We start from the raw sequence: 13,416 nt of genomic DNA on the forward strand, positions 1-13,416 counted from the left end.
AAACAGCTTGGAGATTTTTATTTGTTTATGGGATGTGGGCATCGCTGGCAAGTCCAGCATTTATTGCGCATCCCTAATTGCCCTTAAGGTGGTGGTGAGCCGCCTTCTTGAACCACTGCAGACCATGTGGTGAAGGTACTCCCACAGTGCTGTTAGGGAGGGAGTTCCAGGATTTTGACCCAGTGACGATGAAGGAACGGCGATATACTTCTAAGTCAGGATGGTGTGTGACTTGGAGGGGAAGGTGTTCCCATGTGCCTGCTGCCCTTGTCCTTCTAGATGGAAGAAGTTGCGGGTTTGGGAGGTGCTGCCGAAGAAGCCTTGGCGAGTTGCTGCAGTACATCTGTTGTGGCCGCACTGGAGCAACTTGACTCGGCGAGCTTGCCTGTGACAATGACATGATCAAATTGCACATTGTAGAGACCTTCAAATTATTCTCCAGCAGGCAGGATCAAATTACACATTCTAGACAAACTGTTGGGTGTGTCTTGTCCTCCAAGGGGACCATAAGAAATATGGTCCAATCCACTAGTGTTGCAAATAAATGCAGCCTAAAAGATTAGGAAAGCAATGACACTTGTTCTAAGCAGTTGATGTTTCAGGAAATTGGTGTTACATAAAATGTGTGCGCCATTTGGTTAAAAAAAGAAAGATTTCATTATGCTTAAGGAAAATAACATCTAATTATAGAGGCTTTATTTCTTGCTCCGTGACAAACAAAGTTCAGTAAACTTTTGAAAAAAGCTTTTAAAAATAAAAAATACAAAGTTGAATGTACAAAATTAAGCTTTTCAATTTAAATAACTACAAATGAACATATTATCTACCAACAAACGTTTTTTATATATTTGCGACTGTTGGGATAGAAATCTCTCTGTAGAACATTCATACATTGTTCAATTTTTCTTTCAGACTATATACATATCTGCTTAACAGTAATTCTATTTCTTCCAACTCTCATCTATTTAATAAGATATTTCCCTGTGTGAAGCTTGAGAAAATTTTAGTAAAACATATTTGCTTATGAGTTTAATAACAGAATTTTTCAGAGGAAAATATACCCCCAAAACATCTACATTTGTTCTAAGCCTTTCTTTTCCGTGACAAAGTACTTCCATTTGTGTCTAATCCAGATCCTGAAGGTGGCTGTTGTGATTTCCTCAAAGGTGTTGAAACCCATTCTTCTGCACTGTTTTAAAGGGGAAAAAAAGTTATTACCTACTGCCATTTCATAAAAGTGAAAGTTTCTAGCAATGATTCAATCACCCTAATAAATGTGTGTAAATGGGATGACTTTTTTTTTTTTTAAATGGCTTTGATAACATACCTATATGTTTTCTTTGCACTCTCTCTTCTCATTCTTTTGCTTGGAGTCTGCCCATCAGACAAATCTAAAGCCACTGTTTTAGGACTGCAGGCAGAGGTTCCTCCTGTTGGAGTCATACCTGTATAGACAGATATAAGGTAATCAGCATAATTGACAATATGTTTGGCACCTTAAGAGTAATACCAACTGTTGCAATGTGTAATCCAGAATTACATGGTCCACTGTACTGTACTAGAACACAAACAGACTGGACATCAGGAAAATTGCCACAGATTTGCAGCTCCTTCCCAGTTGTATTTTTTCAAAAATAATCGAAGCGTAATGTTCTACCAACATTTTCTGGTTGGTTAGCAGCTAAACATAACCTAAAATATATTGAAACATTGTGATTTTGGTGGTGTTCTAAAACATTTCAAACTTAATTATTCATTGTTTGGCAGGTTTAACCAGTCAGTCAAATAGACAAAAATAACTTATACCAAAAAACCCCGTAAAACTTTGCATTCTTCTGAAGCTGATTTTTTAATATGGTGCTTTAGAATAAATTAACCGCATAATTAGTAACTAGTTATAGAAAGCAATGGTATTTACGGTTTAGCAAATTATCACAGCTGCAGTGATTTTAGACTGTCCAGAGGACAGATGATAGATGGACATTATAGTCAGCCTATTATGCTGAGGTTGGATTGGGAAGTGTGCTGGACCATTTTTTTAGATGAAGATATACCTTTATGTAAAAAAAGGTACTCTTAATTCCTACACAACCAATCCTCAACCCTCTTCCTATATTCACTAATCTGCTTTAATGTCTGCCAGAATTCTCTTGATGTTATCTGGTTTCTTTTACTCTATCTCTTGATGTTCTGAGCCTCTTCCTTATACATCCTCTTCAAAATTATTCCTTCCCTATCTGCACCCTCCCATAAGTGCATTATACTTAATTGCACACAATTAAAAATCAAAATAGTTACTGCCATCCTCTGGAGAGGGAGCAGAGTACAGGCTGGTTCAGTGCTCACTTGGCAAACGGACCTGTTTGCAGGGCACTCTGAATTAACTCACCAAGCCATCAGGGAAGCTTACATGAAAAACATTGCAATGCTTTTATATAAAATTTTAGGAGTCCTAAATTATTACAGTTTGAAACAAGGGTGCCAAGGTTCAAATCTCTGATATTCTACTCAGGATTTTTTTGGTTAAAACAAAATGTTTAGAACTGCATAACCTAAAATAGCTTACACTTTAAAATATTGCCAAATTTCAGACAACGGTTTATTTTAGAAAGATAGAAAATTCTGGAAATGGGCTTTTTTTAGATCTGTAGTTTATAGAAGTGCTGGTACAATCAAAACCTTGGTCAAAGCATATGTAATTAGTTTCCCAAGAAACTGCATCAAGATTCATAGATACATAGAAGATAGGAGCAGGAGTAGGCCATTCGGCCCTTCGAGCCTGCTCCGCCATTCAATGAGATCATGGCTGATCATCCAAATTCAGTACCCGGTCCCTGCCTTCTCCCCATATCCCTTGATCCCTTTAGCCTTAAGAAATATATCCAACTCTTTCTTGAATATACTTAATGAACTGGCCTCCACCGCCCTCCGTGGCAGAGAATTCCACAGGTTCACCACTCTCTGGGTGAAGAAATTCCTCCTCATTTCAGTCCTAAATGGCTTACCCCTTATCCTTAGACTATGACCCCTGGTTCTGGACTCCCCGGCCATCAGAAACAGCCTTCCTGCATCTAGTCTATCCAGGCCTGACAGAATTTTATAGGTTTCGATGAGATCCCCTCTCAATCTTCTAAACTCCAGTGAGTATAAGCCCAATCGACCCAATCTCTCCTCATACGTCATTCCTGCCATCCCAGGTATTAGCCTGGTGAATCTTCGCTGCACTCCTTCCATGGCAAGAACGTCCTTCCTCAGGTAAGGCGACCAAAACTGCACACAATACTCAAGGTGTGGTCTCACCAAGGCCCTGTACAACTGTAGCAAGACATCCTTGTTCTTGTACTCGAACCCTCTTGCTACGAAGGCCAACATACCATTTGCCTTCTTAACCGCCTGCTGCACCTGCATGCTTACCTTCAGCGACTGGTGCACAAGAACACCCAGGTCTCTTTGCACTTCCCCTTCTCCCAAACTATTACCATTCAAATAATAATCTGCCTTCCTGTTTTTGCCACCAAAGTGGATAACCTCACATTTATCCACATTATAGTGCATTTGCCATTTTTCTGCCCAATCACCCAACCTGTCCAAATAGTGCTGGAGTTTCACGACATCCTCCTCACAGCATACCCTCCCCCCCCAGCTTTGTGTCGTCTGCAAATTTGGAGATATTACATCCAATTCCCTCGTCCAGATCATTTATATTGTGAACAGCTGGGGGTCCTAGGACCGATCCTTGCGGTACCCCACTAGTCACTGCCTGCCACTCGGAAAACAACCCGTTTATTCCAACTCTTCGCTTTCTGTCCGCCAACCAGTTCTCTATCCAAGTCAATACCTTGCCCCCAATCCCATGTGCCTTAATTTTGCACGCTAATCTCTTCTGCGGGACCTTATCGAAAGCCTTCTGAAAGTCCAAATACACCACATCCACTGGTTCTCCCTTATCTATTTTACCAGTTACATCCTCAAAAAATTCCAGTAGATTAGTCAAGCATGATTTACCTTTTGTAAATCCATGTTGACTTTGTCCGATCCTGCCACTGCTTTCCAAGTGCTCTGCTATTACATCTTTTATAATGGACTCTAGCATTTTCCCCACTACCGATGTCAAGCTTACCGGTCTATAATTCCCCGCCTTTTCTCTACCACCTTTTTTGAATAGTGGGGTAACATTAGCTACCCGCCAATCCATGGGTACCGTTCCAGAGTCTATCGAGTTCTGGAAGATGACCAGCAATGCATCTACTATTTCTAGGGCCACTTGCTTAAGTACCCTGGGATGTAGATTATCGGGCCCTGGGGATTTATCGGCCTTCAGTCCCATCAATTTTCCTAACACCATTTCCCTACAAATACTGATTTCTTTCAGTTCCACCCTTTCATCAGACCCTATGTTCCCTGGCATCTCTGGGAGGTTATTTGTGTCCTCCTTTGTGAAGACAGAACCAAAATATGTATTTAGTTGGTCTGCCATTTCTTTGTTCCCCATTATAAATTCCCCCGATTCTGACTGCAAGGGACCTACACTTGACTTCACCAATCTTTTTCTCTTCACATATCTATAAAAGCTTTTACAGTCAGTTTTTAATGTTCTCTGCAAGCTTACTCTCATATTCTATTTTCCCTTTCTTAATTAATCCCTTAGTCCTCCTTTGTTGAATCCTAAACTGCTCCCAATCCTCAGGGTTATTGCTTTTTCTGGCCAATTTATATGCCCTCTCCTTGGACCTTATGCTATCCCTAATTTCCCTGGTTAGCCACGGTTGGGTCACCTTTTTTGTTTTATTTTTATGCCAAACTGGGATGAACAAATTCTGTAGTTCATCCATTCAGTCTTTGAATGTTTGCCATTGCCTATCCACCGTCAACCCTTTTGAGTGCCATTCCCCAATCAATCCTACCCAACTCGCTCCTCAGACCATCATAGTTTCCTTTATTTAAATTGAGGACCCTAGTCTCTGAGTCAACTACTTCATTCTCCATCTTAATGAAGAATTCGATCATATTATGATCGCTCCGACCCAAGGGGCCTCTTACAACAAGATTGCTAATTAATCCTTTCTCGTTACATAATACCCAGTCTAAGATGGCCTTGCCCCCAATCCCATGTGCCTTAACTTTACACGCTAATCTCTTATGCGGGACCTTATCGAAAGCCTTTTGAAAGTCCAAATACACCACATCCACTTTATCTATTTTACCAGTAACATCCTCAAAAAATTCCAGTAGATTAGTCAAGCACGATTTAATTGATAGGGATAGAGCAAAACTACATTCTCCTTTAATCATTCACATGGGGCAGAGAAATAATTTCTTGAAATAGAGAACATTCATGTAAAGCAGGCACTTTGGGACTGGAAGTGCTTTGAACCCTTTGTTAAAAGGACAAAGTTCAATTAAATTCAACCACACGAAAGCAGAGCACTTGGAAAACAGTGACAGGATTGGACAAAGTCAACATGGATTTACAAAAGGTAAATCGTGCTTGACTAATCTACTGGAATTTTTTGAGGATGTAACTGGTAAAATAGATAAAGTGGATGTGGTGTATTTGGACTTTCAAAAGGCTTTCGATAAGGTCCCGCATAAGAGATTAGCGTGTAAAGTTAAGGCACATGGGATTGGGGGCAAGGTATTGACTTGGATAGAGAGCTGGTTGGCTGACAGAAAGCAAAGAGTTGGAATAAACGGGTCTTTTTCCGAGTGGCAGGCAGTGACTAGTGGGGTACAGCAGGGATCGGTCCCTTTCTGGATAAACTCACCAAGCCATCAGAGAAGCTTACATGCAAACATATCTTTGCTTTTTTTATAAAACTTGGTTCTCAGGAATCAGATTTGAACTACATTTCTTTGATTTCTAGATTCTACATCTATATCTGTGGGGGAGGGGCATCCAAACAATGATTTAAAACTGATGTAATTAAGCTTTCATAGAAACATAGAAGATAGGAGCAGGAGTAGGCCATTCGGCCCTTCGAGCCTGCTCCGCCATTCAATGAGATCATGGCTGATCATCCAAGTTCAGTACCCTGTCCCTGCCTTCTCCCCATATCCCTTGATCCCTTTAGCCTTAAGAAATATATCCGACTCTTTCTTGAATATATTTAATGAACTGGCCTCCACCGCCCTCTGTGGCAGAGAATGCCACAGGTTCACCACTCTCTGGGTGAAGAAATTCCTCCTCATTTCAGTCCTAAATGGCTTACCCCTTATCCTTAGACTGTGACCCCTGGTTCTGGAGTCCCCGGCCATCAGAAACATCCTTCCTGCATCTAGTCTGTCCAGGCCCGACAGAATTTTATAGGTTTCGATGGGATCCCCTCTCAATCTTCTAAACTCCAGTGAGTATAAGCCCAATCGACACAATCTCTCCTCATACGTCATTCCTGCCATCCCAGGTATCAACCTGGTGAATCTTCGCTGCACTCCTTCCATGGCAAGAACGTCCTTCCTCAGATAAGGCGACCAAAACTGCACACAATACTCAAGGTGTGGTCTCACCAAGGCCCTGTACAACTGTAGCAAGACATCCTTGTTCCTGTACTTGAACCCTCTTGCTACGAAGGCCAACATACCATTTGCCTTCTTAACTGCCTGCTGCACCTGCATGCTTACCTTCAGCGACTGGTGCACAAGGACACCCAGGTCTCTTTGCACTTCCCCTTCTCCCAATCTATTGCAATCTTTACAATCACTATCATAATTTTTAGTGAGCTCCTTCAATGGTTACTAATAATCTGGTCAGACGCACAAGCATTACAAATACTGGTTACTCGCTTACAGTTTGATAAAGCCAGAGATATAAAAAGATTTTTAAAAAACTATGATTAATAACTACTTAATACACAGGCCCACCTTTTCCACTATTATTGTGTCAACCATGGTTCAAGTTGGTAGCACTCTTGCCTCTCGAGTCAGAAGGTTTTGGGTTCAAGTCCCACTCCAGAGACTCGAACACAAAATCTAGGCGGACACTCAATGCAGTACTGAGGGAGTGCTGCACTGTCAGAGGTGCTGTCTTTTGGATTAAACCGATGCCCTGTCTTCCCTCTTGGGTCAATGCAAAAGATCCTATGCCACTCTTTCGAAGAACAGCAAGGGAGCTCTCCCCGCTGTCCTGGCCAATATTTATCCCTCAACCAACATCACTATAGCAGATTATCTGGTTAAACATTGCTGTTCGTGGGACCTTGCTGTGTGCAATTTGGCTGCTGCATTTCCCACATTACAACAGTGATTACACGTAAAAAGTACTTCATTTGTTGTAAAGCACTTTGGGACATCCGGAGGTTGTGAAAGGCGCGATATAATGTTTCATTTATTTACAGGCTCTCTTGTGTATGCTGGAGGTCATCTAGTTGCAGGCACAAGAATAGACAACTTTATTACAAACTGGACAGTATGTTTTTAAAAATATTATTTGAATTTCCTATTTACACAAAAAATAGCTATTAATGGAAACACAAATCTGGCATTTACAATACAAAATACCTCGGGTGGATAGCACTATCTTAAGTGTCACATCTATAATAAACCTGCTTTGATTAAATTGCATGACCGCAACATGGTAATAAGAGCAATAAAAGAAATAAGCCTTTCATGTTTGATATTTGCCAATTTTAGGAGCAGTTCATCATGTAATGGTGGTTGAAAAGGAGCCAAAATTGATTAGAATAATGTTTGGAAAGGATAATACACCTTTAACATACAATGGGAAAAACTCAATGTAAAAAAGGCATTGACAGCAAATTATTAAGGACAGTGCTTAAAATATTCCTTAAATCACTTTGGGGTTGAAATACCGGTCTCCACTAATTTTACCAAAAAGCAGATGCAAAATATACTAAAGTCAATAATCTCTAACCTTATCCATAATACCCTCTAGATATTACAAGTAAGTTTTGTTCAGGGTTAAATAATACTTTTTACTCTGCCTCTTTCTTAATGATGCACTTTAGGATTATATCCAGATTTAGCATTAAATTCCAAAGGCAAAGGCAACAATATACTTGGGGTTATTCAAAGCATATGATTAAAATATAGTACACATTTGCTTTTTAGGCACAAAGAATAATCAAATCCAGATAAAATTTCAACAACATTTCAATCCTCAAGCAACATAATATTGGGCCCAATCTTGCTGGAGTGGGGTATCTCATGGCGTGCGCCGTTAGACAGACTTTTTCCGGCACCTTCAGCTTGAATATAATCTGCTGAAAGTGTGAGCTGATAACGGTGCAGCGAGGGCAATGGGGCACTTGGGGCCCTGGTGAATGACGGGACCAACAGTATATCTCCTTAACCAATGAAATTTAAGGGTTGAGAAAGAAACAGAGGAATGACGGAGCAGGAGGGTGAATTAGAGTCAAATCAGATACAGAAAGAGGAGAGGGAAAGAAAGATTGGATTAAGAGAGAAAAAAGGGACAAAGGTAAAAATTAAATTTAAAAAAAAAAAGAATTTACTACATGCAGTAATGAGACTCAAGTTTACATTGTTCCCTTTCTGGGTTTGAGAGATTGATTGGCAATGCATTAACAATGATCACACTGTTAAACAGGTTAATTATGAGCCCCAACTTTCTGCGGTGAGTTTAATGGGCAATTAAGGACAAATCCAGCAAGTACTTAAAAATAACAAGACGACTAAGGGTGACGTCACCAGAAAGCAGGTAAGTGATTGGTTGGTGAGTATTTGTCTCTTTTTAAGCTTAAACTCTGGTTTATAGTTTCTAAGGTGCGATATTCATCATCTAGAATCGGGGCAGTGGGTATTTAAAAATAATATTAATAAATTTAATTAATTACATAGAATGGGAGATCAGGAGATGTGTTGCTGCTGCAATATGTGGGAGCTGGTGGACACCATTGATGATCACGGTGATCACATTTGCAGTAAGTGTTGGCTGCTTGAGGAATTCCGGCTCCGTGTTGATGAGCTGGAGTCCGAGCTTCAAACACTGCGACACATCAGGGAGGGGGAAGAGTTACCTGGACTCTGTGTTTCAGGAGGTAGTCACACCAATTAGATTAATTAATTCAGATGTAGTCCGTGGCCAGGGTCAGGATGGTGTGACTAGAAGTGAGGCAGGTACGGGGATCCAGGAGGTAGTGTTGGAGGAGCCGCAGCCCTTGCTCTTGTCCAACAGGTTTGAGGCTCTTACTCCCTGTGAGGATGGGAACGGGGACTGCGGGGAGGATGAGCAACCTGGCCACAGCACCATGGAGCGGGGGGCCATTCAAGTGGGGGCAGTTAAAAGAAATGTTGTAGTGGTAGGGGATAGTATCGTTAGGGGGATAGATAGGGTTCTTTGCAGCCGAGAGCGAGAGTCCCGAAGGCTGTGTTGCCTGCCCGGTGCCAGGGTTAAGGACATCTCCTCTGGGCTGGAGAGAAACTTGGAGTGGGAGGATCCAGTTGTCGTGGTCCATGTTGGTACCAACGACATAGATAGGACAAGGAAAGAGGTTCTGCTGAGGGAGTTTGAGCAGCTAGGGGCCAAATTAAAAAGCAGAAACACAAGGGTAATAATCTCTGGATTACTACCTGAGCCACGTGCAAATTTGGCTAGGGTAAATAAAATTAGAGAGTTAAATGCGTGGCTCAAAGACTGGTGTGGGAGAAATGGGTTTTGCTTCTTGGGACACTGGCATCAGTACTGGGACAGGAGAGAGCTGTTCTGTTGGGACGGACTTCACTTGGCCAGTGCTGGGACTAGAGTCCTGGCGAATCGAATAACTAGGGCTGTAGAGAGGGCTTTAAACTAATTAGTGGGGGGGAGGTTTTAAGAGAGCGAAAAATAAAAATGACAGCGGAGAAGGCAATAGAGCAAGGTAGCAGTGGGGGAATTAAAAACCAGAGCGTGTCAGGAAGGGACAGAATGTATAATGGTAAAGTAGTAAAGGGGGTAAAAGCAGGAATAAATTGTCAGAAAACATATTTGAAAGCTCTTTATCTGAATGCACGCAGCATTCGTAACAAAATAGACGAGTTGACGGTACAAATAACTACACATGGGTATGATCTGGTGGCCATTACGGAAACATGGCTGTAAGATGATCATGACTGGGAACTAAACATACAAGGGTATTTGACAATTAGGAAGGAAAGGGAGGTGGGGTTGCTATGTTAATCAAGGATGGAATCACTGCAATAGTCAGAAATGATAGTGGGTCAAAGGATCAGGATAGTGAAACAGTTTGGGTGGAGATAAGGAATAATAAGGGGAAAAAGTCACTAGTGGGCGTAGTCTATAGGCCTCCTAACAGTTGCAACTCTGTTGGTCAGAGTATAAATCAGGAAATAGTTGGGGCTTGTAATAAGGGAACAGCTATAATCATGGGGGATTTTAACTTTCATATTGACTGGACTAATCAAATTGGGCATGGCAGCCTTGAGGAAGAGTTCATAGAGTGTATTAGGGATGGGTTCCTTGAGCAGTATGTAACTGAACCAACCAGGGGGCAGGCAATCTTAGATCTGGTCCTGTGTAATGAGACAGGATTAATAAAAAATGTCCTAGTAAAGGATCCCCTTGGAATGAGTGACCATAATATGGTTGAATTCCAAATTCAGTTTGAGGGTGAGAGAGTTGGATCTCAAACCAGCGTACTGAGCTTAAATAAAGGAGACTATGAAGTTATGAGAGTAGAATTGACTAAAGTGGACTAGGAAAACAGATTAAAGTGTAAGACGGTACAAGAGCAGTGGTCTACATTCAAGGAGATATTTCACATCTTTCAAGATAAATATATTCCACTGAGGAAAAAGGGGAGTAAAAGAAAAGCCAGCCATCCGTGGCTTAGTAAAGTAATAAAGGATAGTATCCGACTGAAAACAAGGGCATATAAAGTAGCCAAATCTAGTGGGAGGATAGAAGATTGGGAAGCATTTAAAAGCCAGCAAACAATAACTAAAAGATTAATTAAGAAAGGGAAGATAGATTATGAAAGTAAACTAGCAAAAAATATAAAAACAGATAGCAAGAGTTTCTACAGCTATATAAAAAGAAAAAGGGTGGCTAAAGTGAACGTTGGTCCCTTAGAGGATGGGACTGGGAAACTAGTGGTGGGGAACATGGAGATGGCAAAGATGCTGAACAAATATTTTGTATCAGTCTTTACAGTAGAGGACACTAAAAATATCCCAACACTGAACAAACAGGGGGCAATGGGGGGGGGGGAAGGAGCTAAACACGATTAAAACCACTAAGGAGATGGTACTCGGTAAAATAATGGGACTTAAGGCGGATAAATTCCCCGGACCTGATGGCCTACATCCGAGAGTCTTGAGAGAAGTGGCGGTAGGGATTGTGGATGCATTGGTGATTATTTTCCAAAACTCCCTGGACTCAGGAAAGGTCCCGGCAGATTGGAAAACTGCTAATGTAACACCCTTATTTAAGAAGGGAAGTAGACAAAAAGCTGGAAACTATAGACCAGTTAGCCTAACATCTGTGGTTGGCAAAATGTTGGAGTCCATTATTAAGGAAACAGTAACAGAGCATTTGGATAAACATAATTTAATAGGACAGAGTCAGCATGGTTTTATGAAGGGGGAAGTCATGTTTGACAAATTTGCTCGAATCCTTTGAGGACGTAACATACAGGGTGGATAAAGGGGAACCAGTGGATGTAGTGTATTTGGACTTCCAAAAGGCATTTGACAAGGTTCCACACAAAAGATTACTGATCAAGATAAAAAATCACAGGATTGGGGGTAATATACTGGCGTGGGTGGAAGATTGGCTATCTAACAGAAAACAAAGAGTTGGGATAAATGGTTCGTTCTCGGGTTGGCAATCAGTAACCAGTGGTGTTCCGCAGGGGTCAGTGCTGGGACCCCAACTCTTTACAATCTATATTAACGATTTGGAGGAAGGGACCGAGTGCAACATATCCAAGTTTGCCGACGATACAAAGATGGGAGGGAAAGCAGTGAGTGAGGAGGACATAAAAAACCTGCAAAAGGACATAGACAGGCTAAGTGAGTGGGTAGAGATTTGGCAGATGCAATATAATGTTGGAAAGTGTGAGGTTATGCACTTTGGCAGAAAAAATCAAAGAGCAAGTTATCTTCTAAATGGAGAGAAACTGCAAAGTGCTACAGTACAAAGGGATCTGGGGGTTCTGGTGCATGAAACACAAAAAGTTAGTATGCAGGTGCAGCAGGTGATCAGGAAGGCCAATGGAATCTTGGCTTTTATTGCAAGGGGGATGGGAGTATAAAAACAGGGAAGTCTTGCTTCAGTTATACAGGGTATTGGTGAGGCCACACCTGGAATACTGCGTGCAGTTTTGGTTTCCATATTTAAGAAAAGATATACTTGCTCTCGAGGCGGTTCAGAGAAGGTTCACTCGGTTGATTCCGGAGATGAGGGGGTTGACGTATGAGGAAAGGTCGAGTAGGTTGGGACTCTACTCATTGGAGTTCAGAAGAATGAGAGGCGATCTTATCGAAACATATAAGATCCAGTTCGGGGGAGAGCAGCAGCGGAGGAGGAGCCCGGCTTAAAAACCGGCGCGAAGGCAGAGGCCCGACCAGTTCGGGGGAGAGCAGCAGCGGAGGAGGAGCCCGGCTTAAAAACCGGCGCGAAGGCAGAGGCCCAACCAGTTCGGGGGAGAGCAGCAGCGGAGGAGGAGCCCGGCTTAAAAACCGGCGCGAAGGCAGAGGCCCGACCAGTTCGGGGGAGAGCAGCAGCGGAGGAGGAGCCCGGCTTAAAAACCGGCGCGAAGGCAGAGGCCCGACCAGTTCGGGGGAGAGCAGCAGCGGAGGAGGAGCCCGGCTTAAAAACCGGCGCGAAGGCAGAGGCCCGACCAGTTCGGGGGAGAGCAGCAGCGGAGGAGGAGCCCGGCTTAAAAACCGGCGCGAAGGCAGAGGCCCGACCAGTTCGGGGGAGAGCAGCAGCGGAGGAGGAGCCCGGCTTAAAAACCGGCGCGAAGGCAGAGGCCCACCAACTCAGCAGCGAGGAGAGAGGTAAAAAGTAATCAGAGTGTGACGTCACCAGGGAGCAGGTAAGTGATTGGTTGGTGAGTATTTCTCTTTTTTAAACTTTAACTCTGTAGTTTATAGTTACTAGGGTCTTTTCTGGTGTAGCAGGGACTGTAGGTAGACTATACAAGCGCCTTAGAGATATCTTTAATTGGTGTTAGTGAATTTAATTTAAATTAATTAAAGGGAAGGTCATGCCAGGAGAGCCCAGCCCCGTGATATGCTCCTCTTGCTCTATGTGGGAATTCAGGGACACTGCCCCTGATGACCACGTGTGCAGGAAATGCATCCATCTGCAGCTACTAGCAGACCGCATTGAGGCGCTGGAGCTGCGGGTGGATAGGTTGTTGAGCATTCACGATGCTGAGGGGGTCGTGGATAGCACGTTTAGTGAGTTGGTCACACCGCAGGGAAGGGCTGCACAGG

At 42.6% G+C, this 13,416-nt stretch overlaps 1 protein-coding gene across 1 annotated transcript in view; it reads right to left on the bottom strand.

Moving 5' to 3' along the window:
* Positions 1-664: 664 nt before the first annotated feature.
* Positions 665-13,416, bottom strand: part of smchd1 (structural maintenance of chromosomes flexible hinge domain containing 1) — a 256,400-nt gene continuing 243,648 nt past the window's right edge. The window contains exons 47-48 of the mRNA XM_085992795.1: positions 1,328-1,445; positions 665-1,189 (exon numbers count right to left, since the gene is read on the bottom strand). Of these exons, the coding sequence (XP_085848921.1) occupies positions 1,084-1,189; positions 1,328-1,445 (224 nt within the window). The 3' untranslated portion in view covers positions 665-1,083. The remainder of the gene's footprint in view (positions 1,190-1,327; positions 1,446-13,416) is intronic.

The sequence above is a fragment of the Somniosus microcephalus genome, chromosome 7 (genome assembly GCF_052327205.1).
Source record: "Somniosus microcephalus isolate GS21.2 chromosome 7, FLI_Smic_1.0, whole genome shotgun sequence".
NCBI lineage: Eukaryota > Metazoa > Chordata > Chondrichthyes > Squaliformes > Somniosidae > Somniosus > Somniosus microcephalus.